Genomic DNA, 27854 nt, shown 5'->3' on the forward strand with positions numbered 1-27854 from the left:
AATTTGATTACTATGTGTCTAGGCGTGTTTTTCCTTGGGTTTATCCTGTATGGGACTCTGCACTTCCTGGACTTGGGTGGCTATTTCCTTTCCCATGATAGGGAAGTTTTCAGCTATAATCTCTTCAAATATTTTCTCTGGTCCTTTGTCTCTCTCTTCTCCTTCTAGGACCCCTATAATGCAAATGTTGTTGCGTTTAATGTTGTCCCAGAGGCCTCTTAGGCTCTCTTCATTTCTTTTCATTCTTTTTTCTTTATTCTGTTTGCAGCAGTGAATTCCACCAGTCTGTCTTCCAGGTCACTTATCTGTTCTTCTGCCTCAGTTATTCTGCTATTGATTCCTTCTAGTGTAGTTTTCATTTCAGTTATTGTATTTTTCATCTCTGTTTGTTTGTTGTTGATTCTTCTAGGTCTTTGTTAAATATTTCTTGCATCTTCTCGATCTTTGCCTCCATTCTTTTTCCGAGGTCCTGAATCATCTTCACTATCATTATTCTGAATTCTTTTTCTGGAAGGTTGCCTATCTCCACTTCATTTAGTTGTTTTTCTGGGTGTTTATCTTGTTCCTTCATCTGGTACATAGCCCTCTGCCTTTTCAACTTGTCTATCTTTCTGTGAATGTGGTTTTTGTTCCACAGGCTGCAGGATTGTCGTCAAGAAATTTTATTTTTAGATGAGAAGAATCAACATTGCAAAAATGCCATTTCTCCTAGATTATTAAATCAGTAGAGTGTAAATTCTGTACAATCCCCAAATATTCCAATAGAATATTTACAACTTAATAAAATGATTCCCAAAATTATTCTAGGAGAAAAAACATAGGAGTTGCCACATAAATTCTGAAAAAGAACAGAAAGGAAGAGTAAGAATTAGCCTTATAAAATATATTATAAAACTACAAACAGATTATTATAACAGAAATATACCTGTAGAATTGAAATAGACCCAAGTGTATATGAGAATTTAGTCTATGATAAAAAGTGGGCATTTCAAATCAGTTGGAAAAACAAGACTGAGTGTTCAGTAAGTAGTGTTAGAACCACTGGCTTCTTTTTTGCAGAAGAAAATTAAGATAACTTTACATATTCTAATTCCAGATGGAGTAAAGATGTAGATTTTAAGAAATAAAACCTTACAGGTGTAAGAACACAGTTAGGTGATTTTTTTTTCAGTAATCTTAGGAGTAGAAAAAGACATGACATCAAAACCAGAAATTAGAAAGTGAAGGTGATACGTTTGTCTCTGTAATAATTCAGCAGTCCCATACAGCATAAACCAAAACACAAACCAAAAAAACCCCATAAACTAAATTAAGATACATAACATACGGGAAAAAAAATTTGTAACATATATGACTGTGTTATTACCTGGTCCATAAAGAAAAATTGTGAAAGGACATTTGTATGTCATTCATAGAAGAAAAAATAGAAATGGGCAGCAAGAAATGAAAAGGTGGTCAACTACTCAGTAAGCAGATTTAAATTAAAACAAAATTTTCTCACCTATCATGTTAGCAAGGATTGCATTTAGTACTAAGTGTTGGTGAGAGTGTGGGGAAAAGGTACACACAGTGCTGGTGGGAATGGAATGTACACTGGACTTTGCTGGAAGACAGTTTGTCAGTATGTATCAAAAATCAGAATGTGTGTTCATTGACCCAGAGTTCTTTGCCTAGGAACTTATCCTAAGGAAATATATACACTAATATATATATCCAAGGATTTTAAATGTAATTTTTATATTAAGTAATTGGAAAGAAATTATTAATAAATGTACTTACTTCATTAGATAATTGATTAAACTATACCCACAGTGGAGTTTTATGTAGTTATTATAAATGATATTGTAGCTCTGTACTTGTTGACCTAGAAAAATGTCAGTGCAGAGCATTACATAAAAAACATCAGGTCACAAAACAGCATTGATAGTAGAGTCCCATTTTGTATATTCATTATATCTAGTAGATATTAAAATTTCTGAAATTATACTGATATATGTATATGTTCCTAAAACAAGGTAGTATCAGTAGTTATCTCTAAGTGGTTGATTCATCAGTGGTTTTCACTTCCTTTTTATTTCTTCGTACTGTCACAGTCTTGTACAGTGATCATGAATTGCTTTTATAATCAGAATAAACAAAACCATTTTCATTAAACATAGCCATTGCAATCTGGTTGTTTTTTGTCTGTAGTGGAGCATAGGTATTTGTGTGTCTCCTACAGCAGCTCTTCACGTATAAAAAGGCTCTCTAGTCATTCCATAGTACTCCTATCCACAGAGTAAAAAATCATGATTACTTTTTCTTCATGGTACTTACCTTTTTTAAAAAAAATCACTTTCTTTGTAAGAGGCAGTATAGGATAGTTCCTGGGATTAAATCCTGGCCCTGCTGCTTACAAATTTGTGACCTCCCTGGGCCAATTTCCTTATTAAAAAAAGGGTTCTTGTGATAATGAAACATTAATTAATACACAGAAAGTATATTCAGAACAACGCCTGGCAGGTAATAACCCCCCCCAAAATATTAGTTACTGTTATTATTAATCCTTGGACTGTGTCTTAACTATGTACTCTATCTCCCCATTATCTCAGTCTTGTTTTAAAATGAATTTTCTTAATATTAGTTATTCTAAAGAGTGGAAAGCTAGTATAAGTAATCTGTGTGTAACTGTTGGTATATATATGTTATTATAAAAGTTCAGAATTGACATGGAAACTCAGAGTCACATCTCTTACCTACTTTCCTGTTGTTTTCTAATAGGTTTACTCGTGGGGTAGCAATACCTTTGGTCAACTTGGGCATTCCGATTTTCCAACAACAGTTCCTCGTCTTGTAAAGGTACTTTAGTGAATTTGATAACTTTTATAGCAACTTATTCCAGAATTCTAAGTTAGAACACTTTATATTTCTCCATTTCTTGTTTTATAAAATTAGGAGAATTGTATACTTGTAACCTAAGTTTGTTATGATGTACATTAAAAAAAAAAGTGAAGCCACTTGTTTTCAGGCTAAATGTTTCCTTTTTTTGATGTGTTAGTGTATATTTCTTTTCTTCTTGGCTTCATTGAGCATTCATAGTTTTTTTTTTTTAAGTAAAAATGAACAAGTTCATTCTTTTAAATCGAATGTTTCTAGCACTGTGTTATTGACTTTTGAGCTTTATACTACCAAATAATGCCTACTCTGACTTCTCACCTAAGTTTGACTTTTAAGTGTGACTTTTGTATAACATTATTTGATGGTTTGTTCTGTTTTGTTTGTTTTGTTTTTACATACATAGTAGTAAAACCTTTTTTAACCCTTTTAATTTTCTATAGGGAAGCTAAAAGCATAGATAATTTCTTCACTGCTGTGTGAATTGGTTTTAGTTTATGTAATGCTATTCAGAGATTGGTAACTTCTAGTCCCTTTGATGCAGTTTTAGAGGACTGTTTCTCAACCTTTTTTTCTGCCACAACGTCCTGCAGAAATACAAAATTCATCAATAGTATTGACTCCTTATATAAGATTTGTTTGTTTTGGGGGGTGTTGTTGGCAGGGAGTAGGCATGCTGATAGCCTGGTAGGCTAACAGAATGGAATGTGGAGCTCATGTATTCATAGTTTGATTCTGATATCTCCCCTATCCCAACACATGCTCTCTCCACTGAGAGTAATAGAGACTAAAAAAGTATAGTTACTTCAGTTTCAGGAACATCATTCACATATAAGCTATAGTTAATACATATTCTGCTGATTCACGTATTCAGTGTACACTATGCGTCCATCACTGTATAAGACCTTTACATGCTGCCTTTCCTTCCAGTGAACTTAATTTTACTGGGAAGAAAAGACTTAAATAAAACATTAGGGGACAGTTGTTAATTCTAGCTCCAATCTTAAATGTTTTCAGCATAAAACATTTTAGTGGTAAGCTATTCAATTTCTGATATTTTATCACAAATAAAAATATGGTAACTCACTGTTCCTTGTTTTCTGTTATTTGAATAAAGTAGAATATGCATCTATTCATACTAAAGAAACTTTTGTAATATAGCATGGAGACACTGGAAATATAATTTTTACTTAAAATTTTAGAGTCAGACAAGAGAGAATAGAATTTGTTATAAGGTTTTAGTTTTGTTACCCTTTAACTGTGTGTATGAAAATACAACATCATTATTTTGGGGTTTTTTTGGGGGGAGGGGTGAGAAAAACATTTTGAAGTCATTTTAATTAATATGTGAATTAAAGTCAAGGCAGAGTGAGATCTGAATTAGTTTTGATTAGAGACTAAGAAGACTACTCTTTCCTTCTCCAAAAATTTTAATTCATTCTTTGCAAAACCAACAGGAAGTCAGTTATTTGGGTAGCCTGAATTTGAGAAAATAATGTCATGCTGGAAGAGGATAACTATAAAGTAGTGGAGACGTGTGTGTGCACGCTCACACACACACACACACACACACACACATTCACCTAATCACCTAGGATTTGAACCCTATCTAGACACAGGGAATCTAACAGATTAGAAGTTTTTTGCTTATTCTTATACGAGTCATGGCTGAAGCTGGGTCTGCAGGCTGGGACAGTAGTTTTCATTAGCAGAACACTTCCTTCAAATGAAACCTTATGCAGAATCCCCTACATAAAACAGATAACTGTGGAACTATTTTAGTTGAAGGATGGAGGTGGGTTGGGGGCAAAACCCTGGCACCTGCCTTTCCATGGTGGCTCCTGAGTCACTGTGTGGAATCCTAAGGTTTGAAAACCATTGATTTAAGGCAGTGGTTCTCAAACTTTGGCATACATCAGAATCACCTGGAGAGCTTGTCAAAGCAGGTTGCCCGGTCGGACCCCCCAGTAGCAATGTGGCCTGAGTGTACATTTCTCACATGTTCCTAGATGATTGCTGCTGCTGCTGCAAAGACTACTCGTTGAGCGCCACTGGTCTAGGGGTTCCATGTAGATGGGCTTCTAAGGGGTCCTGCCTTTTTCAACATCCTGGGACACAGTGAAATCACATCAGAGAGATAGTGAGTTCCAAGTGGGAAAACAGCTTTAGCACCCATGGGTTTAGTTGTCCAGGATGGAATTTAGCCTTGTTAGATTTTCTTTTCACCTTGATTTTTGTGCACATAGCAGAATATGTATGGACAAAGGTGTGTCCTAGCTGTCAGAATAGGGCTCTAGAAGTTTCTGGGCCTTTGTTGTACAAGCTGAGTCTGTGGCAACTTCCAAAAATAACAGTGAAAAAATCAAATGTATGGTTTTATCTTTTTAAATTTCAGTTTTTTATAAAACAATCCAGTTCTAAATTTACAGGCTGAACAAGGGTTCCTTCTCACTCCTGCATTTGTTCTGCAGTTAATCGGGTACATTGCTGGGTGAGTTTTGCCATCTAGAGATGTGACTGACTTTGTACTCCACCTGTTCAAGTAACTTAACATTCCATTTCCCGTGGATTTGGAGTTCCATCAGATTCCTTCATCTTGGACAATGTCCTCCTGTTGTTGCAGGTGAACAGTGAAAATGGAGTCTGGAGTGTAGCTGCAGGCCAGGATTATTCCCTGTTTTTAGTGGATACCGAAGACTTCCAGCCTGGATTATGTTACAGTGGCCGGCAGGACCCGACAGAAGGTGACAACCTTCCAGAGAATCACAGTGGTACTAAGACTCCAATACTTCTCTCCTGTAGTAAGGTGAACAGGAATTGGATCCTAAGGCCCACATTCTATAACACATGAGAAGTCTTTTGTTTCTGTTGCTTTTGTATGGTATGCCTGTTATTAAGTGTCTCTGACTAATGTATTTATAATTGCAAACCAGCTTGCCATCCCCCTTCTCTCCTTATCTCCTTTTCCTGCCTTATTTCTTTCCACAGTGCGTATCATCATCCCACACACTATATCGCTTACTTATTTTGTCTATTGTCTGTCCTCCCTTTTACTGTAAGATTCATAAGAGTAGGGGTTTTAGGCTCTCTCATTTACTGTTGGATCCTCATAGTAAATATTCTATATTTGTTGAATGAACACCCTCACATAGGGATATTAAAATACATATTTCACAGCGAAGTCTTCTGACTGTGTTCATGGAGTCCTCAGAGATGAATCAGAATAGAAATTGAATAGATGAATTTTTAACTGTAAGTGGGAAGTAAAAATTGCAGGGGCCTGAGGTGGGCTCATGGCAGACCTGACAGGCCACAAACAGTGCTCTGTTTCCCATCACTTCTCCTCTTTTCTTAGCTTTTCATTTTGTTTACTACTGTTTCCTCATTTTTCCTTCATTGATCTGAATTTCTTTGCTTTCCTACTTCTTACCTCTTTTTCATAAACATAAAACCATTGGTCTGTTTCTGGTTTTCTTTTTCCCCACTTCAGTAACTCACACCCTCAAAGTGATACACTGCAAGGAAATTAACCCTCAAAGCTAGTACATTCTGGATTTTTTATTCTTACTGACTAATATGTCCTATGGATTGTTTTTTATCCTTGGTGTTTGTTTTTATGACTAAATATGTAAGCTCTGAATGTATATAGGGGTGAGATCTTTCTTGCTAAAGGTAACACTGGCCAAGATTTGGTTCTTGACCTATATTAGACTGTTATTCCAGACATACTAATTGCCTCTCTGTAGTTCTTGACCCTGACTCCACATTCTTCATGAAAGATTCCACAGTCCAGATAAAGGATGAAATAGGCTGATGAAAGAGATGAGACTCAATATGTGTCTTTAGTTACCATGGGCTGTTAATAGTCTATTGGCCTGCAGCTTGGTTGCCTACTTTAATAGGGATATGTGACAAAAGGCATCAAAAGTTTTTATTCAGTGGTGTCATGAATAAATGACAAAATCCCCTTTTAAAGAAAACCCCTTTCTGTTGTACTTTTAAAAGATAGCTCCTAGATCGTTGATATTTTGACATACAGCATAGAGATCCTCTCTGCTCTCATCTATTTCATGCAAAAAGGGGTCCTGAGGCATGTGTCTGTATCATTTGGATCTTTGTATATTTAGAGGTTCTGTGTTTCTAACCACATGTAAAATGAAATAAAAGGTATTGTGGGAATAAATAATAGTATAGATGTATATAGTTATATATAGATCATGCTATAGGTATATAACAACAATGTACTGGTAAACCAGCCCAAAAAATCAAAATAAAACCAAAAGCTCTGATTTATAGTGTTTTCCAATTTTTTCTGGTAATTTCCCTATTGCCACTTTCAAACTACTAACAATTTAATAAGCAACTTGCTGCAGAATTCCTGCATTGGCTCTCACCAGCTGATATCAGCCAACTTCAGTGCCCAAATTGCTACTAATAAATTATATTTTATCTTTAATCTTTTTCTTTTCCTGTTTTAGCTTGGATATATAAGCAGAGTGACAGCAGGAAAAGACAGCTATCTAGCCTTGGTGGACAAAAACATTATGGGATATATTGCCAGTCTCCATGAGTTGGCTACTACAGAAAGACAGTTCTATTCAAAACTAAGTGATATCAAGTCTCAGATTCTGAGGCCTCTTCTCAGTTTAGGTAAGTAGAACCTCCCCCCTCCCCTCTTTCCCCCACTCAATTATCAGGACTGTTGTTTTATCTGTTTTTTCTATATCACAAATAAAGAAAACTTTTTGTTTGAGTTGTACTCTTCTCCTTTCTTTCCAGTCTCTTCTTTTGTGCACAGGTAGTCAACAACTTACAAACTATTTCCACTTTGCCAATAGCCCAGCTGCCCCTATCCTTCCACCCCCAGAGCTCCTTTCACTTATAGAAGTAGAAAAATGGAGCTTTCAGAAGATTCATGGCAGAGAGGCAGAAAAACTTTGGGAAAGTTGATGCTAGGAGTCAGACTTCTAAACAACACTTCTAGCCCCTCTAGTCCTAAGATACCTTACGTTATATGCTACCCAAATTTTTCATTTTCTTTGTTCTGGTTCTTAGAATTTTATCAAGTAGAACTTCATTTGGATTTACAAGTAGTCTCTAAAAATGTGGATAACTGTAAGAGTGTTAAGGGTCTTACCCAACATTAGCAGGAATTGATTAAATCCAGTCCCTTTTCTTAGCTGTAATCAGTTACAAGAGAGATTGAAGGTAAGGAGACAATATGGGGAAAATAGATTACAATAGTCCTAGATGGGATGCTACTGTCCAGATATACTAGGGTATAGCATATAGACCCCTCTTGGGGTATCGAGGAGGTTAGAAAGGAATGCAAAATGGAGATGGGGGTGGGCTGTTAAAGGTTAACTTCCCGTAGTTCAAAAATTTTTCAGGGTTTGGCCCTACACTCAGAAGATGGACAGGATGTTTTTTTTTCTCTTTCTTTCTCCTGAACTCCTTGACCCCCTGTGTGGACACAGAATTCAGACCAATACTGTAGTACTTAAATTCTTCCTTGTTCGTACGTCATTTTTCCACTTTAAGGTGACGTTGGCTTGTGTAGGTCAGCCCATTATTTTTAATGGGAAAACGTCTACTTTTCTTTTTTTTTCTTTTTATTTTTTATTGGAGTATAGTTGCTTTTACTTATTTATTTATTTTTTAATTGGAGTATAGTTGCTTTTCTATTTTTCAAACACCTAACTTACAGTCTTTCCAAACTCAATCCCTTTGTAAGTTGGGGACTATCTGCATTTGTTTTTGTTTTTAGTATGTTTTGCTTTTTTAAATGTTGTAGAGTTCCTGTTCTATAAATTCCCCTCCAGTGGGTGGGCTCAACACCCCAGGACTTTGGCAAAGGATATGGAAGCAATCCAAGCTGGAAGCTTCCTGGATTGCTCTGAAAGGAAAGTGAAACTTGCCCTTTTCCTGTTCTGATTCCTGATTTCTTTGTTGGTTTTAGCTGGTCTGCTCATCAGCCTCACTGGTTGGAGAAAAGTCCTCCAAATTGGGAGCTTTGGACTGGGAAAAAGCAATAATCTCCTGATGCCCTCTGTAAAGTTAAGAGTGACCAAGGCAGTCTGATTTTTGGATTGCTTTGTCTGCAGTGAAGGGTTGGGCTTGTCCAAGGGACAGGTAGAGCAGAAGTCAGTACAAAAGTTGAAAATGTTAACCAAGCTATAGCTATAGAAGTGAGTTTAATTCCTGGCTGTCACTAACCAGTTTTGTGAAATTAGATAATTCACTTCCTTTCTCTTGGCCTTAGATGACTTATCTTCAAAATGAGAGGAGAATTGGATTAGCACAGTGGTTCTCAAATTTGGCTGGTCTTCAGAATTACTGGAAGGCACTTTTTAAAAAAAATATATCCATCGGGGGATCCTAACTTTGGCCTACTGAGTCAGAATCTGTAGGGTCCTGTGAATGTTTTTAACATGTTCCTCAAATGACTGGCTACCGTGATCTCTGAATTTGCCTTTTTTTTTTTTTTAAACACTGATTATTTAGGCTCCATAGTTGAGAGTACATCTCAGCATGTTAAGTATTTTTAGAAGAGGGAAATTCGTAATCTTGGTCATAAAAAAGTGTTCAGATAATGAATCTTTCGGTTATGTTATCATCATCATCATCATTTTGTTCCAGAAAACTTGGGCACTGCAAGTACAGTCCAGCTGTTGCAGGAGGTGGCAAGCCGGTTCAGCAAGCTGTGTTACCTAATTGGTCAACATGGAACCTCACTGAGCAGCTTCCTTCAGGGGATAAAGGAAGCCAGGAGTTTGGTCATCCTGAAGCATGCAAGCCTCTTCTTGGATAGTTACACAGAGCAAGTATCCAGTCCTGTGTCATGTTGAGTCTCTGCAGGGTTATTCTGCCAAGGAGAACAGTCCCTTAATCAAAAGAGACTAGATTAGGGAGAGTGCTATAATATAAGGTAATAGAAATTGCAAAGCAGCGTTTTAATCTTAAGACAACTATAGTTCTGCATTGCTAAAATTTTAGTTTGCTCTAAGAGGGGAAAAAGATTTCAATATAATGCATTCTCAAATTTCCTTCTGTATTCTAGCAGAATGATTGACAGTGTACTTAGTTTACAAAAAAGTATTATAATAAATATGGTTCTTTGGAGAACAATTTTGTTTCCTGAAGTAAATTGTACTAAAATTGGAGGAAATAGGTAACTAAGCAATTATTTTAAGACCAACTGTTGATTGTAAATATGGAGCTCTTCCAGTGCCTGCTTTTCACTGTTGTGTACATGGAGAGTTTAAAGACCAAACTACCTTTAATAATTTTTTTTTTTTTTTTTTTTTTTTTGTGGTACGCGGGCCTCTCACTGTTGTGGCCTCTCCCGTTGCGGAGCACAGGCTCCAGACGCGCAGGCTCAGCGGCCATGGCTCACGGGCCCAGCTGCTCCGCGGCATGTGGGATCTTCCCAGACCAGGGCACAAACCCGTGTCCCCTGCATCGGCAGGCGGACTCTCAACCACTGCGCCACCAGGGAAGCCCCAAACTACCTTTAAAATAACGATATTTTTGTAATAAAACCTAAGATAGTGATCCAAGTTTCTTTTCATGTTTTTCAAGTAAAATATCCCAACTGTATTTGAAATTTTAAGTATTTCTCACTTTTTCTTATGTAAGGCATAATTTAAGTGTTATTTTAATGTATATTAGGTCCTGCTGTTGGTCTGAAGTGTAGATTTTAAAGTCACCCATAATCCTACCACCAGAAATAACCATTGTTAATAATCTTAGTGTATCTCCTTTCAGACTTAAGGCATATATGTGCAGATAGATGTATGTGATTTTAGGTCTAAGCAAAATTAAATATATTTGAAGCTATGGTCTGGGAGGAAATACCCTGATTAGAGTCTTTTAAGTCATCATATTTCAGATATAAAAAAAGTAGCATAATATGATACGAATTTACTTTTTGAAACTAGATTTTTTTGTGTGTGAAAGTTTCAGCTTTTACTAGTATTTATTTTTCTTTTTTGACTTGTACAGATCTCATAATGTATTTCTTCTTTTTCTGCTCTGATACATCAGGACTTATGCTTGGAAATGCTTTTATTTTGATACCTTGGGCTTTTTTTTTTAGTGTAATAATGTATTCATATAGATCAGGCAAGTAAAAAAACTTGATTTGTTTATGAATTTTTAAAATTATTATTATTTTTTAGAAGACGTTGGGGGTAGGAGTTTATTAATTAATTAATTAATTTTTGCTGTGTTGGGTCTTCGTTTCTGTGCGAGGGCTTTCTCTAGTTGTGGCAAGCGGAGGCCACTCTTCATCGCGGTGCGCGGGCCTCTCACTATCGCGGCCTCTCTTGTTGCGGAGCACAGGCTCCAGACGTTCAGGCTCAGTAGTTGTGGCTTATGGGCCTAGTTGCTCCGCGGCATGTGGGATCCTCCCAGATCAGGGCTCGAACCCGTGTCCCCTGCAGTAGCAGGCAGATTCTCAACCACTGTGCCACCAGGGAAGCGCAAATTATTTTTAATTGTGGTAAAATAACACATAACATAAAATTTACCACTGTAACCATTTTTAAGTGTTCAGTACCTTGGGCTGGTTTTAGTAGGAATTTGCCTTCTCTCTCAAAGTCAATTGATTCCATTTACCGGCCCAGGAGTGTGAAAGAAATGTACATGGTGCAAAGCAGTATTTCAAGACTTATTCTTTAACTGTACATCAATACTTAACCAACATTTTCTAACCCTTTTTCACTTAAGCTCTTTTAACATATTTTCTTACCTTCTCTATTGTTTATTTCTGAAGACTTAATTGGGAAACCTAAAGAGAAGATTAGAGAAAATTTTTATTAAAAATCCAACAATTTTAGTCATCTTTTCTCATGTTTGTTAAGTTACCAAAGTAAAATCTACCAAGTAAATTCTCACATCTTCTGCATAACTTTAGGCGTTTAAAAAAAATTCTTATTAACATCTTTACTGAAATGGCTTTTTTCTCCTGACTGTTGTGATCATGTAACCTGCCCTTCTCTTCACTCCTTTACAGTTCATGAATGTTAGCATCACAAAAGTTCTGAAACTCGCTGATGAGATTCCAAGAAGTATCTATTCCAGATGCATGTTCAAAAACTGAAGAGCAAATTTACTTTTTAACACTAATATACATGTGTTTTCTTTTTTGTTCAAGGTATTGCACATCTATTACAAATTTCCTGGTTATGGGAGGATTCCAGCTTCTTGCTAAGCCTGCCATGTAAGCAAATACATACTTTACAGTTATTATTCTAACAACCAAAGATCATGTTTTATAGCATTCTGTGTTTTTGAGTGCCCAGGAAAAGCTTTGACTTGGTCCTTGTGCCAAACAAATCAAAATGTAGACTTTCACTAAATCTTATAAAAGATAGGTGTCATTAGCTCCTTATTATCATTGGAAGTAGCATGGTATTGAAAAAGCCACAAGATCTGGGTCCTTCTTTACTGCTACCACTGATTATCCCCAAGACTTTGGACAGCTCTCCTCACCAAATTGAGCCTAACTTTTTTTCTCTGAAAAATGGGAATGTTCTCTCCCCAGTTGTGAGGAACAAATATTTATGTGATAGTACAGAGAAAAGTTCAAAGTGTTGCACAAATGGAAAGTTTTCGCATTTAGTCTCTGGGTAAGTAATAAATATAAAAGCCCCTTGCATGAGCCAGCCATTCTGAACTGTGTAGTTTCTCAACAAGTGTTGACCTAGCAAGAAAGACAGGTTTAAAAAATCAGTTATATTTTAATAGTAAACATTTCAAATATATACTCACAACCAAGATTGAAGTTTAAACCCAGATGTCAGTGTTTTGCCATGTTTGCTTTTGATCTTATATCCTAATAGAAAGAATAGTAATGACTGTGTCTCATTTCTGGTTTTAAAGGGAATGCTTTTAATATTTCACCATTCAACATGATTGCCTTAGAGTTTTGGTAAATATTATTTATAGGGTTAAACAGCTCCCTTCTAAAACTTAAAGAGCAATTGATTTTTAAAAAATGTTAAATATCCTTGCGTTCCCAAGGTAAATTCAGTGCTCTTTATGTATTAGTTTTTTATACATTTCTGGATTCAATTTGCTAATATTTAAGATGTTTGCATTTATGTGAATATGATGTTTTCTTTCTCTTCTGAACTTGCCCAGTTTTGGTAAGAGGATTGTACTAGTAATTATAAAATGAGTTAGGGAGTTTCCTCTCTTTTTCTATCGAAGTACAGATGAGGATTATCTGTACTTTGAAGATTTGGTAGAAATCATCTGTTAAAAAGCATGGTGTTCAAGGGAGCATTTACTGTAGGGAGTTTTTAAGCTACTATTTGTTTTTTTTAATGAATAGGTCTGTTCAAGTCTTTATTTCTTCTTTCAGCTTCAATTGTTTATACTTTTCTGGAAAATTGTTTCAAATTTATTGGTATAATATTTTTATCATTGTCTTAAGATGTGTTCACCTCTATAATTTGTTGTAGCTCCTATTTTTCATCCCTATTATTATTTATTTGAGCCTTTTATCTTTTTATCTTGGTCAGTCTTGTCAGCAGTTTACCCTTTTTTGTTACTCTTTTCAAAGATTAAGCTGTAATTAATCCTTTCCTTTCTTTGTTTTCTGTTTCACTAATTTCTGTTTTTTATTTCCTTCTACTTCATGTTCACCTGTTCATGTCTTCCAACTTCATGAGTTTAGCATTTAGTTCATTAATTTTTCAATCTTTTAATTTTCTAAAGTGCTCATCTAAGGCTATAAATTTCCCTCTAAGTGTTGCTTTAGCTGTATGTAAAAAGTTTTGATCCATTTTGTTTTTGTAGTCATTCAGTTCTAAATATTTCTCTGCTTTCCATCATGATTTGACTCATGTCACGTGCTCATTCATTTCCAAAATATAGGGGTTTAGCCTTTATTTTTTTAATGACAGGTCAAAGAGTGTTATATTTTAAACTTATGTAGTAATTTTTAAATCCTTGATCTTGCTATTTTGTTTAATATTAATATTATGACACCGCTTTTTATTCTTTTACTTTTTAGCCCTTCTGTAATGTAACCTTCCTCTAGTATTTCAGAGTCGAGTTCGCAAGGGTTGACCTGATTCCTTGTTAGAGCAGCTAAAGCAAATGACATAAGTGAAAGCCTCTTGCGAGAACCTGGACAAGTGGAAAGCAATTAATGAACTCTGGGTGACTCTGAGCTATGGAAGCAGATATTAAGTTTGGATTTGGGCAGCATTTCCTAAACAGTGGTTCATGAACCCCAGGGTTTTACATAGTTAAAGGCAGTAATGACATTTTTTTAACTTCTATTTACAAAATCAGTAATTTAAGTTACTTTAAGGTATTCATTTAAAAAGAGAACACTTTGAGAATCTCTAGAGTATAGCTATTGAGCCCATGGGCAGTTAGTGAATCTGCCTAAGCTTTCATCACTTAGCTGGTTTATCACTTAGCCATTCACCTCAGGCTAGCCTGGTGGTTTGATCATCAGATATATATATTTTTAATATTGTGGTAAAATATACATAGCATTTATCATTTTAACCATTCCTAATTGTATGGTTCTGTGGCATCAAGCACATTCAGATGTTGTGTAAGCCACTGTCTCTACACAAAACTTATCATCCCCAATAAAAATTCTGCACCCATTAAACGGAGACTCCCCCCACCCCAGCCCCTGGTAACCTCTACTCCCTGTCTCTATGAATTTGCCTGCTCTAGCTACCATATAAGTGGAATCATAGTAGTTGTCCTTCTGTATCTGGCTTACTTCCCTAAGTATAATGTTTTCAAGGTCCATCCATGTGGTAGCATATATCAAAATTTCATTTCATTATACGTCTGAATAATATTCCATTGTATGTATAGACCACATTTTGATTATCCATTCATCTGTCAATGGACACTTGGGTGGTTTTTACCTTTAATATATTTATTTTTCGAGTAACAAGTGCAAACTTAGCCATGTAAGGAAAGAGCAATATTGCCACTATTGGATTCAAAGCTCCCAAGAGAAGATAAGCTAAACAGAGTAGTTCAGGTTTTCTGAGAGCGTACTAGGGCCCCTTTTGGGAAAGTCTACAGGCAAGAACTTGAGTGAGTCCAGAAAGGTAATAGGGATTTACAAGTGTTGGAACATTTCTGGTCTAGTACTGGGCGTCCAGAAGAAATGTGGTCAGAGGGAGTATGTGTTCACCATGTACCACCTCCATCTCTCAGGAGCAGGTCAAAGCAGAATATTTCTGTAGGATTAAATAAGTTTCCCCAGCTGATCTCAGCAATAGGATGTGGTGGAGGAAGTAGGAACATCCAACAGGCCAATATAAACAAAAATCTGGGCCATGTTCCTCGGGGCACGCTCTCTTAATTGCATTATAAAACAGTCCACTTTGTGCCGTTGAACTTATGGGTTCCTGGAAATTATTACATATTTTTCCATCTTTCTAAGATAATATTTTATAATTTCTGAGTTAAACATCTCTTTATTCCATAGTTCTCTAAGGGATTATAAAATTATTCATTTTTGCTTTATAGTCTTGTGTGACATTGTTTTGTTTGAAGCCTTGTAGCTGAGAATTGTAGTGTAGTGCTTGTAAAGCAGTCAGGGTGGTACCTGGCACAGAATTATTGTTCATTAAGTGGCAGATAATGAGTATTACTCTGTTCCACCGACTCTTACTACTTTACAGATCTTTTAAGTGTTTTAGTCTGGTGAGCATAGTCTCAATGGGTTACTAATCAGCCTTAAAATTTGCAGTAAAATTTTAATTATGAACTTATATATAATTGAATATAAAAACTAAATGTTGGCTTCAGTTTGAATGCTTTTGACAATGTCAACATTAAAATCTGCACATGTAATTTGCTTTACTGTTTCCTCTTAATTGTAGTATTGGTATCTACAGCTTTTTGTTACTGTCCTGTAATAAACTCTTATTAGATGATAAACAATTTAAAAAAAAAAAGAAATTAGAAGTATTTTAATATTCCACGCCAATTCTGTTAGAGCAAAGAGCTTTGTTTTTTCCTCCAGTATTTCTGTGTAGCACAACTAATTAGAGCAGTTAGTCTTGCCATTTATTGCTGTAACTTCTGGCTTGGAAATTAATAGGTAAATGTGTCAGCTGGTCTCCAATTATTCCCTGAAACTGTAGGATGTATGATTCATTTCCTAGAACTTCAGGCACAAGCCTGTGATTAACCATCTCTATTACAGAGTTACTATTGCTACCATTTGCTACTTTTTATACCCCCAAATCCCATTTTATAGGCAGGGAAATTCTTTTAATTACATCTGGTTTATTTCATTGTATTAATCTTCTGGTACTTTCTTTCATAGCACCTAAAAATGTACATTTTGAAAAAGGTAGTATCAAGTGAAATATGTCTACTCAATATCATGCATGTCGTCAGTACCAAAATGATTAACTGAACCCCTGTTTTTCTCTACCTTCAGTGATTTCCTAAATAAAAACCAGGAACTATTGCAAGACTTATCAGAAGTGAATGATGAAAACACCCAATTGATGGAAATATTGAATACCTTGTTTTTCTTGCCAATCAGACGACTTCATAATTATGCCAAAGTTTTGCTAAAGCTTGCTACTTGTTTTGAAGTGGTAAGCTCTCATGTATACCTCCTTTGGACACTTGGGAAGTCAAGGATCATAGTTTGTTTGTTTGTTTGTTTGTTTGAATTATGCTACCCCAAGATCTGGAACTACACTAATTTAATATTTATAATGTGTCTAAATTTATTTTTCTTCAGGGAAATGAAAGCAGAAAGTATGACTGTAGGTATATCTAGTGTTCTTTGCTGTAGATTCAGTTTCCTCTCAGGACCTTAACAAGATTAATTTTATTCATTTTATGAAAGTCTAAAGTTGAGACCCAGTTGTGCTACTCATTCAATAGTTGTCCAAGTTTGAGTACATACTGAGTACAATTACACAGAACTGTTTAAAACCCTGGCTTCCTATATAATGACTCACACTTGTACGGCAGTGGCATCAGCACCTAGCCTGGACTCATGATAGACTTATGCCAGGTATTTGGGTCACCTTGGCATATGCTATGAGAAATCACAGTGTTACAGGATTTTCTCAAATGTTAATGAGTTCACTTTCTGTATTAAATTAGTTAGGTGGAGTCCTAGAAAATTAGCACTGCTCTAGGATATGGGTATATGTTAAAGCTGGTCCTAAGGCAGTCACCTTTGAAATTGTACTGAAACGTGTTGTTTTATTTTTCCATTCTGAAGGACTCTAGAGAAACCATAATGATTCTAGTGTTTCTTATAGTTCAGGATTTTTCAAATCTTGGAATCTATCTCCTTCTCTGGACAGATATTGTCTCCAGAGTGATCTAGGAATTGATGTGGCCTTTCTACGTTTGATCCTACTGTGGTCTTGTGGGTCTGTTCTTTTGTCTGGTTTCAGTGTTACCCCAAACTGATCTAATTTCAGCTATGAAGGTTTGAGCTACACAAATATCCCAATGAGATACAGATTTCACTCAGTATGTCCTTAATTAATCAAAAATCAGCTAGATCAGCTTGGAATTGTTCAGAGTCTGATACTGTACTATTTCCAGTCTGAAGAGTCCTGATTCTGTGTAAAAAATCCATGCTCTTTTAGTTTGGAATTAAAGGCCCTTCACAGTCTGATACTCTCTTTTGTTTCTAGCCTTATAGTCTACCCTGTGTCCTACATGTTAGTTCAGATTCCCTGGATATAGTTCTCATATGCTTTATATTTCCTCTATCCTCATTATGGGAAACCTTCAAGGCTTGAGTCAAAAATCTTTTTCTCATGAAAATGAAGCCCTCTCTGACCATACTCCACTCCTTTCCCTGCCCATCTCTTATTCCCTTCTCTGTGTTTTGCTAGTACTTTTTGTCCCCATTATTTTCTTATCACATTATGTCATTGATCCTCAGCCAGGGTTGGGGATCAAAATCGTCTGTATTTTTCAAAACACGTGGCTATGTTCCATCACTGCGAATTGTTATTTAATAAGTGTAAGGTATAGCTGAGACATTATATGTGTATAAAATTATTTAAATAAAAATAATACCTAATATTTATTAAATGCACTCCATGTGCCATGTACTGTTCTAAGCATGTTATATATATTCATTTAATCCCCACATCGACTCTGTGAAATAGATACTATTACTATCATCCCCCTTTTTCAGATGAGAGAATTGAGGCATAGCTGAGAATTGGTAGAGCTAGAATTCATATCAGAGCATTCTGGCTCCAGAGTCTCTTCCTTTGACTATTTTACTATATTGTCTCTTCCAATAACCTATTAACAAAACCAATGTATTATTCTGGTATGTTATATGTTTTTCTGTCTTCTCTGCCTAGTTATAAGCTCCCAGAAGACAAAGATTGTGCCTTACTTATTTTTTTATCCCTAGCATTCAACAGAATATTCCATATGTAGTAGATACCATTAAATGTTCCTTAAATGAATGGAAAAAATGGATATGAATGACTGAGAACTGTGGAATGTAAAGTAATTACAAATGTGAGGAATCATCTTTTCATCTTACCTTCTCCTCACTCTCCACAAGACACTGCAATTATACCCTATCCCGTGGTTGATTCTCAAAGCTTGGTCACAGACACCTGGGGGTTCTAGAGACCCTTTCAGGAGATGGCAGGATCAAACTGTTTTCAGGACAGTACTAAGACATTTGCTGATTACACTGTGTTGTCGTTTGCACTGATGGTGCAGAGATAAAGATGGGTCAAACTGCTGGCTCCTTAGCATGAATCAAGGCAGTGGCACCAAACTATACTCAGTCATTGTGTTCTTTGCTGGCATGTACTTGCAGTTAAAAAAAAAAATAAACAAACAAAAAATTGCCAATTTCACTTAAAAAACATTCTTGGTAAAGCAGTAAAAATTATTCTTTTTAACATCAACCACTGAGTATACATCTTTAAAAAAAAAAAAGAGAGATATAATTGACATATAACATTTTATTAGTTTCAGGTATACAACATAGTGATTCAATATATGTACATATTATGAAATGACCACAGTAAGTCTAGTTAAATTTATCACCACACACAGAAATACAACATCTTTTTAATATTCTGCATGATGAAATGGGGAGTACACAGAAAGCAGCTCTGCTGCATCCCAAAGTATGAATGTTTTTCAAGGAAAAGCACAAGATTGAGATTGTTTGAGTTGAAAGCTACCTTTTTCTTTTAAATGTGGAATGGTTCACGAATTTGCACGTCATCCTTGCTCAAGGGCCATGCTAATCTTCTGCTTATCGTTCCAATTTTAGTATATGTGCTGCTGAAGCAGCACTTTTTTTTTTTTTTTAACTTGAAAGAACAATTGACAGATAAACTGTGGTTATTCAGACTTGGGTATTTGACAGATACTTTCTCAAAAAAGGGGGTTAAATGAACCTGTCACTTCAAGGAGAACAACTGACAGTATTTGTTGCCAATGATAAAAATCTGAATTTTTAAGCAAAAATTAAAATGTGGAAAACGTGTGTATCACTACAAGCTTGGCATTTTTCCAATATTTAAAGACTTTCTGATGAGATTGGTGACGATTTAATGTGCTTTTTGATACAATAAAATGTATCAACATTTGGAAGATCTGCATAATTCACTGAACCAGTATTTTTCAAATGTCCAATTCACACGTTATAAAATCATGCATAGGTTTTAAAAAAAAATCTATTCAAAATGTAGGATAGACCAGAGAATTTTAATGTAACAGGATACAAAGAGTTTGATGTAGTTTCAGATTCCACATTTTAGCTACTCTTTAAGAAACTACCACTTAACAAGTTTTGGTATAGTTTCAAAGGAGAATATCCACAATTATATGAAATGGCTATTAAAATCCTCCTCCCTTTTCCGACTAAATATCTTTAAAAAGCAAGATTTTCTTCATTTATTTCAAATAAAGAATCTTAACAGATTAAATGCAGTGGCAGATATGAAAATCCAGCTGTCATCTTTTAAGTCAGATAATAAAGAGATTGGAAAAGATGTAGAACAATGCCACTTTCCTCATGAAACATTTTTTTGTTTTGGAAATTTTAGTTATTTTTCATTAAAAATGTTATTGTATTTGAAGTGAGTTAATAAAGATATAAAGTTTTTTAAACTTTATTCTCTGATATGGTAAATATCAGGAGATAATAACCCACAAAAGCAAAACAGAGAGATCCCGAGACCAAAACCCCTGAGAATTCCTGGCCTATCCTGAGTTCTCTGCTGCTCTCCTCACTGATAACTGTCAGTGTATATTTCTTTTCCCCTTGAGTTCTTCCCCTATTTCATAGTACCTGTATGTGGTAGGATTTTCTGGAACCAGTCTTCTTTTTCCTCAGCTCCCTTTAGTGTACCATATCTGTTCTTAGGCTGGCTTCCCTCCCTAAACTATTACTACATATCTAAACCACACTGAGTCTACAAATTCTGGACAATTGTTTTATATTCTTTTTTCCCTCCTTAATTATTGGCCTCTAGACATCTCCAGAATACCAGAAACTGCAGGATTCCAGTTCTTGTTATGAGTCTCTTGCTCTCCATCTCGGCAGGAAAAGGAAGGAAGCAGAATACACACTGGGTTTCTGGAAGACCTTTCCTGGAAAAATGACGGTAAACCGTGCCAACTGTTGATATCCCGGCAAACAGCAGGCTTATCCGTAACAGCTGCCATAATTTTCTCGGTTTCTCACTTATTTATGGTAATAATGCTTTAATGACCCCTTTTCTAAGGGCAACTAAGACCACAGCAGTGGGGGCTTTACATATCAACACCTTCCCTCCTGGCTAGGAATCCTCTCTGAATATGCCTCTCCCTCTTTTGTTTGTTCCTATCTTTTTATTTTCCTTTGAGCACTGATTTTGTGAAATGTTTGGATCCCGTCTGAATTTAGAGCTGTGACCAACAAATTCTCCTTAATGTCATTTGTATCGTTTTCATCTTCTCTTTGCAGAAAATAATTTTGATACTTCAATTTTGTATTTGTTTTTAATACCAGGATTCCTTGAGGAAGCCAGAGCGTCGACTGCTGTGTGAGAGCAGTAACCGGGCCCTGTCTCTGCAGCATGCTGGGAGGTTTTCTGTGAATTGGTTCATTCTCTTTAATGATGCCCTAGTCCATGCCCAGGTATGCTGGATTCCTAACCTTAAAAGAGGCCCTGGAAGGTGCAGTACTATGAGTATTTAATTAATCATAGTATCAGTTTATTTTACAAACTATTGTGATTTTACTGAAACTCTTGAGTAAAAGAGACTGTTTAGCTTGCTTTTGTGGTACCGGCCAGATTTCAGGGAGCTTTTTTAGTTTCTAACTTGAAAATGAGTGTCAGCCATCTGAAGGGGTCCTTGCAGCAGACATGGCGAGACCATTGGGGTTAGTTATGTTATGGGGACTATGTGGCTGAGGTGGACTTAACCATTTGAAAGGGGTTCTGCAGCAGCGACCCCAGGGCCCACATGGGCTTTCTCAGATGTGTCTCCATGTTCTTTGTTTCAGTTCTCCACACACCATGTTTTCCCTTTGGCCACACTGTGGGCAGAGCCACTTTCTGAAGAAGCTGGTGGTGTGTAAGTGTCCCCCCAACCTCATTCCCTTCCTCTGTTACTTAGCCAGTTTGTTTCCTTAGACATGAATAAAATGGGAAGGCTCAGGAGGCCTCCCCATTCTGCACAAGAAGGCTTACCCTCCCAGTACGTAGGTAGTAAGTGCCCTGCTGTGAAGAGCATGACAAATCATGACAAGTGGTGGAAGGGCTTCTCCATTGTTCTCATCCCCATAGTTTAACCCAGAGAAATAACTGTGTCCTTTTCCCACCGTGGAAACCACACCCAGAACATTGAATATATTTAAATTTAATTGACTTCTGATCCCTTTGAAATAAACAAGTTGCTTTTCATATTTGAGGATGGATGCTGTAATGACAGGTTGTCATACTTACTGATCTTTATCCTTGTGAACGTTTTAGGAATGGCCTAAAGATAACTACACCCGAGGAGCAGTTCACTCTCATTTCATCAACGCCCCAGGAAAAGGTTAGTCCATCATGGTATTTTCCTTCCATCTTTGGCCTGGCTCTTTCTGTCTCTTATGGTGGTAAGAAAGGAATAAAAACTGTTCTTGCTTGCCTAATGATCCATAATGATGTCTGATAAATCTTCATTAAACCAAGACTGTAGAATTTTGTTGTTGCTGTTCTTTATTTTATTTTATTATACAGCAGGTTCTTATTAGTTATCTATTTTATACATATTGGTGTATACGTATCAGTCCAAGTCTCCCAATTCCTCACACCACCACCACCACTTTCCCCCCTTGGTGTCCATACGTTTGTTCTCTACATCTGTGTCTCTATTTCTGCCTTGCAAACCGGTTCATCTGTACCATTTTTCTAGATTCCACATATACGCATTTATATATGATATTTGTTTTTCTCTTTCTGACTTATTTCACTCTGTATGATGGTCTGAGTCCATCCGCATCTCTACAAATGACCCAATTACTTTCCTTTTTATGGCTGAGTAATATTCCATTGTATATATGTACCAAATCTTCTTTATCCATTCGTCTGTCGATGGGCATTTACGTTGCTTCCAAGTACTGGCTATTGTAAATAGTGCTGCAATGAACATTGGGGTGCGTGTGTCTTTTTTTTTTTTTTTTTTTTTTTTTTTTGCGGTACGTGGGCCCCTCACAGCCGTGGCCTCTCCCGTTGAGGAGCACAGGCTCCGGACGCACAGGCCCAGCGGCCACGGCCCATGGGCCCAGCCGCTCTGCGGCATGCGGGATCCTCCCCGACCGGGGCACAAACCCGCGTCCCCTGCATCGGCAGGCGGACTCCCAACCACTGCGCCACCAGGGAAGCCCCCCATGTGTCTTTTTGAATTATGGTTTTCTCTGGGTATATGCCCAGTAGTGTGATTGCTGGGTCATACAGTAATTCTATTTTTAGTTTTGTAAGCAACCTCCATACTGTTCTCCATAGTGGCTGTATCAATTTACATTCCCAGCAACAGTGCAGGAGGGTTCCCTCTCCAGCATTTGTTTGTAGATTTTCTGATGATGCCCATTCTAACTGGTGTGAGGTGATACCTCATTGTAGTTTTGATTTGCATTTCTATTTTGGAGATGAATCCTTTGTCCATTGATTCATTTGCAAATATTTTCTCCCATTCTGAGGGTTGTCTTTTCGTCTTGTTTATAGTTTCCTTTGCTTTGCAAAAGCTTTTAAGTTTCATTAGGTCCCATTTGTTTATTTTTGTTTTTATTTCCATTACTCTAGGAGGTGGGTCAAAAAAGATCTTGCTGTGATTTATGTTAAAGAGTGTTCTTCCTATGTTTTCCTCTAAGAGTTTTATAGTGTCTGGTCTTACGCTTAGGTCTTTAATCCATTTAGAGTTTAGTTTTGTGTATGGTGTTAGAGAGTGTTCTAAGTTCATTCCTTGGCATGTAGCTGTCCAGTTTTCCCAGCACCACTTATTGAAGAGACTGTCTTTTCCCTGTTGTATGTCCTTGCCTCCTTTGTCATAGATTAGTTGACCATAGGTGTGTGGGTTTATCTCTGGGCTTTCTATCCTGTTCCATTGATCTATATTTCTGTTTTTGTGCAAGTACCATTTTGTCTTGATTACTGTAGCTCTGTAGCATAATTTGAAGTCGGGGAGCCTGATTCCTCCAACTCCATTTTTCTTTCTCAAGATTGCTTTGGCTATTCCAGGTCTTTTGGGTCTCCATACAAATTTAAAATTTTTTTGTTCTAATTCTATAAAAAATGCCATTGGTAATTTGATAGTGATTGCATTGAATCTGTAGATTGCTTTGGGTAGTACAGTCATTTTCACAGTATTGATTCTTCCAATCCAAGACCATGGTATATCTCTCCATCTGTTTGTGTCATCTTTGATTTCTTTCATCAATGTCTTATAGTTTTCTGAGTACAGGTCTTTTACCTCCTTAGGTAGGTTTATTCCTAGGTATTTCATTCTTTTTGTTGCAGTGGTGAATGGGATTGTTGCCTTAATTTCTCTTTCTGATCTTTCGTTGTTAGTGTATAGGAATACAAAAGATTTCTGTGCTTAATTTTGTATCCTGCCACTTTACCAGAGTCATTGATTAGCTCTAGTAGTTTTCTGGTGACATCTTCAGGATTCTCTATGTATGGTATCATGTCATCTGTAAACAGTGACAGTTTTACTTCTTCTTTTTCCAGTTTATATTCCTTTTATTTCTTTTTCTTCTCTGCTGTGGCTAGGACTTCCAAAACTATGCTGAATAAGAGTGGTGAGAGTGGACATCCTTGTCTTCTTCCTGATCTTAGAGGAAATGCTTTCAGGTTTTCAGCATTGAGAATGATGTTTGCTGTGAGTTTGTCTTATATGGCCTTTATTATGTTGAGGTAGGTTCCCTCCTTGCCCACTTTCTGGATAGTTTTTATCATAAATGCGTGTTGAATTTTGTCAAAAGCTTTTTCTGAATCTATTGAGATGATCATATGGTTTTTATTCTTCAATATGTTAATATGGTGTATCACATTGATTGGTTTGCATACATTGAAGAATCCTTGCACCCTGGGATAAATCCCACTTGATCATGGTGTGTGGTCCTTTTAACGTGTTATTGGATTCTGTCTGCTAGTATTTTGTTGAGGATTTTTGCATCTATATTCATCAGTGATATTCATCTGTAATTTTCTTTTTTTGTAATATCTTTGTCTGGTTTTGGTATCAGGGTGATGGTGGCCTTGTAGAATGAGTTTGGAAGTGTTCCTTCCTCTACAATTTTTTGTAAGAGTTTGAGAAGGATGGGTTTTAGGTCTTCTCTAAATGTTTGATAGAATTCACCTGTGAAGCCATCTGGTCCTGGACTTTTGTTTGTTGAAAGATTTTTAATCACAGTTTCAATTTCATTACTTGTGATTGGTCTGTTCATATTTTCTGTTTCTTCCTTGTTCAGTCTTGGAAGGCTATACCTTTCTAAGAATTTGTCCATTTCTTCCATGTTGTCCATTTTACAGGCATAAAGTTGCTTGTAGTAGTATCTTATGATGCTTTGTACTTTTGCGGTGTCTGTTGTAACTTCTCCTTTTTCATTTCTAATTTTATTGATTTGAGTGCTCTCCGTCTTTTTCTTGCTGAGTCTGGCTAATGGTTTATCAATTTTGTTTATCTTCTCAAAGACCCAGCTTTTAGCTTTATTGATCTTTGCTATTGTTTTCTTTGTTTCTGTTTCATTTATTTGTGCTGTGACCTTTATGATTTCTTTCCTTCTACCTAACTTTGGGTTTTGTTTGTTCTTCTTTCTCTAGTTCCTTTAGGTGTAAGGTTAGATTTTTTTTTTTGCAATTCAAATTTTTTTACTTAAAGTTATTATAAAATATTGGTTATATTCCCTGTGCTATACAACATATACTTGTAGTTTATTTATTTTATATGTAGTAGCTTGTACCTCTTAATCCCCTACCCTTACCTTGCCACTTCCCCCTTCCCTCTCCCCACTGGTAACCACTAGTTTGTTTGGTTAGATTGTTTATTTGAGATTTTTCTTGTTTCTTGAGGTAGAATTGTAATGCTATAAACTTCTCTCTTAGAACTGCTTTTGCTGCATTGCGTAGGTTTTTGATTGTCGTGTTTTCATTGTCATTTGTCTCTAGGTATTTTTTGATTTTCTCTTTGATTTCTTCAGTGATCTCTTGGTTATTTAGTGATGTATTGTTTAGCTTCCATGTGTTTGTGTTTTTTATGTTCTTTTCCTTGTAATTTATTTCTAATCTCATAGCGTTGTGGTCGGAAAAGATGCTATAATTTCAATTTTCTTAAATTTAGCAAGACTTGATTTGTGACCCAAGATGTGATCTATCCTGGAGAACGTTCTGTGTGCACTTGAGAAGAAAGTGTAATCTGCTGTTTGTGGATGGAATGCCCTATAAATATGAATTAAGTCCATCTGGTCTATTTTGTCATTTAAAGCTTGTGTTTCCTTATTAATTTTCTGTCTGGATGATGTGTCCATTGGGGTAAGTGAGGTGTTAAAGTCCCCCACTATTATTGTGTTACTGTCGATTTCCTGTTTTATAGCTGTCTGCATTTGCCTTATGTATTGAGGTGCTCCTATGTTGGGTGCATATATATTTATAATTGTTATATCTTCCTCTTGGGTTGATCCCTTGACCATTATGTAGTGTCTTTCCTTGTCTCTTGTAACAGTCTTTGTTTTAAAGTCTATTTTATCTGATATGAGTATTGCTACTCCAGCTTTCTTTTGATTTCCATTTGCATGGAGTATCTTTTTCCATCCCCTCACTTTCAGTCTATATGTGTCCCTAGGTCTGAAGTGCATCTCTTGTAGACAGCATATACATGAGTCTTGTTTTTGTATCCATTCAGTGAGCCTGTGTCTTTTTGTTGGAGCATTTAATCCATTCACATTTAAGGTATTTATGGATACGTATGTCCCTATTACCATTTTCTTAATTGTTTTGGGTTTGTTTTTGTAGGTCCTTTTTTTAAAAAAATTAATTTATTTAATTTATTTATTTTTGGCTGCATTGGGTCTTTGTTGCTGCGCACAGGCTTTCTGTAGTTTTGGCGAGCGGGGGCTACTCTTCCTTGCGGTGCGCAGGCTTCTCATTGCAGTTGCTTCTCTTGTTGCACAGCATGGGCTCTAGGTGTGTGGGCTTCAGTAGTTGTGGCATGTGGGCTCAGTAGTTGTGGTTCATGGGCTCCAGAACACAGGCCCAGTAGTTGTAGCGCAAGGGCTTAGTTGCTCCGCGACATGTGGCCTCTTTCCAGACCAGGGCTTGAACCTGTGTCCCCTGCATTGGCAGGTGGATTCTTAACCACTGCGCCACCAGGGAAGCCCTGTAGATCCTTTTCTTCTCTTGTGTTTCCCACTTAGAGAAGTTCCTTTAGCATTTGTTGTAGAGCTGGTTTGGTGGTGCTGAATTCTCTTAGCTTTTGTTTGTCTGTAAAGCTTTTGATTTCTCCATCGAATCTGAATGAGATCCTTGCCGGGTAGAGTAATCTTGGTTGTAGCTTCTTCCCTTTCACCACTTTAAATATATCATGCCACTCCCTTCTGGCTTGCAGAGTTTCTGCTGAGAAATCAGCTCTTAAGCTTATGGGAGTTCCCTTGTATGTTATTTGTCATTTTTCCCTTGTGGCTTTTAATTATTTTTCTTTAATTTTTGTCAGTTTGATTACTGTATGTCTCAGCGTGTTTCTTCTTGGGTTTATCCTGCCTGGGACTCTCTGTGCTTCCTGGACTTGGATGGCTATTTCCTTTCCCATATTAGGGAAATTTTTGACTATAATCTCTTCAAATATTTTCTTGGGTACTTTCTCTCTCCTCCTTCTGGGACCCCTATAATGCAAATGTTCGTGTGTTTAATGTTGTCCCAGAGGTCTCTTAGGTTGTCTTCATTTCTTTTCATTCTTTTTTCTTTATTCTGTTCCGTGGCAGTGAATTCCACCATTCTGTCTTCCAGGGCACTTATCCATTCTTCTGCCTCAGTTATTCTGCTAATGATTCCTTGTAGTGTATGTTTCATTTCAGTTATTGTGTTGTTCATCTCTGTTTGTTTGTTCTTTAACTCTTCTAGGTGTTTGTTCTTTAATTCTTCTAGGTCTTTGTTAAACATTTCTTGCAGTCTTCTCGATCTTTGCCTCCATTCTTTTTCCAAGGTCCTGGATCATCCTCACTATCATTGTTCTGAATTCTTTTTCTTGAAGGTTGCCTATCTCCACTTTATTTAGTTGTTTTTCTGGGCTTTTATCTTGTTCCTTCATCTGGTACATAGTCCTCTGCCTTTTCATTTTGTCTGTCTTTCTGTGAATGTGGTTTTTGTTCCACAGGCTGCAAGATTCTAATTCTTCTTGCTTCTCTGTTGTTGTTTTAGTGTAGCAATTTCAGACATAAAGCAGTTTATTTCAAGAGCCAATCAGTATTACTCAATAAAGAGAGTATT

General features: G+C 36.5%; 1 protein-coding gene and 1 non-coding gene across 12 annotated transcripts in view; one reads left to right on the forward strand and one right to left on the reverse strand.

The window, feature by feature from the left end:
* ALS2 (alsin Rho guanine nucleotide exchange factor ALS2) overlaps positions 1 to 27854 on the forward strand; it is an 86682-nt gene that overhangs the window by 35151 nt on the left and 23677 nt on the right. For 5 of the 11 annotated variants that reach the window (XM_073807388.1, XM_073807391.1, XM_073807387.1 and 2 more), the window contains exons 8-17: positions 2761 to 2838; positions 5498 to 5680; positions 7353 to 7524; positions 9514 to 9694; positions 12032 to 12097; positions 16316 to 16478; positions 20447 to 20596; positions 20894 to 21022; positions 21392 to 21462; positions 21861 to 21927. In XM_073807388.1, the coding sequence (XP_073663489.1) occupies positions 2761 to 2838; positions 5498 to 5680; positions 7353 to 7524; positions 9514 to 9694; positions 12032 to 12097; positions 16316 to 16478; positions 20447 to 20596; positions 20894 to 21022; positions 21392 to 21462; positions 21861 to 21927 (1260 nt within the window). Of the gene's footprint in view, positions 1 to 2760; positions 2839 to 5497; positions 5681 to 7352; positions 7525 to 9513; positions 9695 to 12031; positions 12098 to 16315; positions 16479 to 20375; positions 20597 to 20893; positions 21023 to 21391; positions 21463 to 21860; positions 21928 to 27854 lie in introns of those variants that run through there. The other 6 variants (XM_019939116.3, XM_019939110.3, XM_073807392.1 and 3 more) reach the window with 4 other exon arrangements.
* Positions 19086 to 19191, reverse strand: LOC117313120 (U6 spliceosomal RNA). Its single transcript, XR_004527582.1, has one exon. It is a non-coding gene; the product is annotated as a U6 spliceosomal RNA (small nuclear RNA).

This window comes from Tursiops truncatus, chromosome 7, assembly GCF_011762595.2.
Source record: "Tursiops truncatus isolate mTurTru1 chromosome 7, mTurTru1.mat.Y, whole genome shotgun sequence".
NCBI classification, from domain to species: Eukaryota; Metazoa; Chordata; class Mammalia; order Artiodactyla; family Delphinidae; genus Tursiops; species Tursiops truncatus.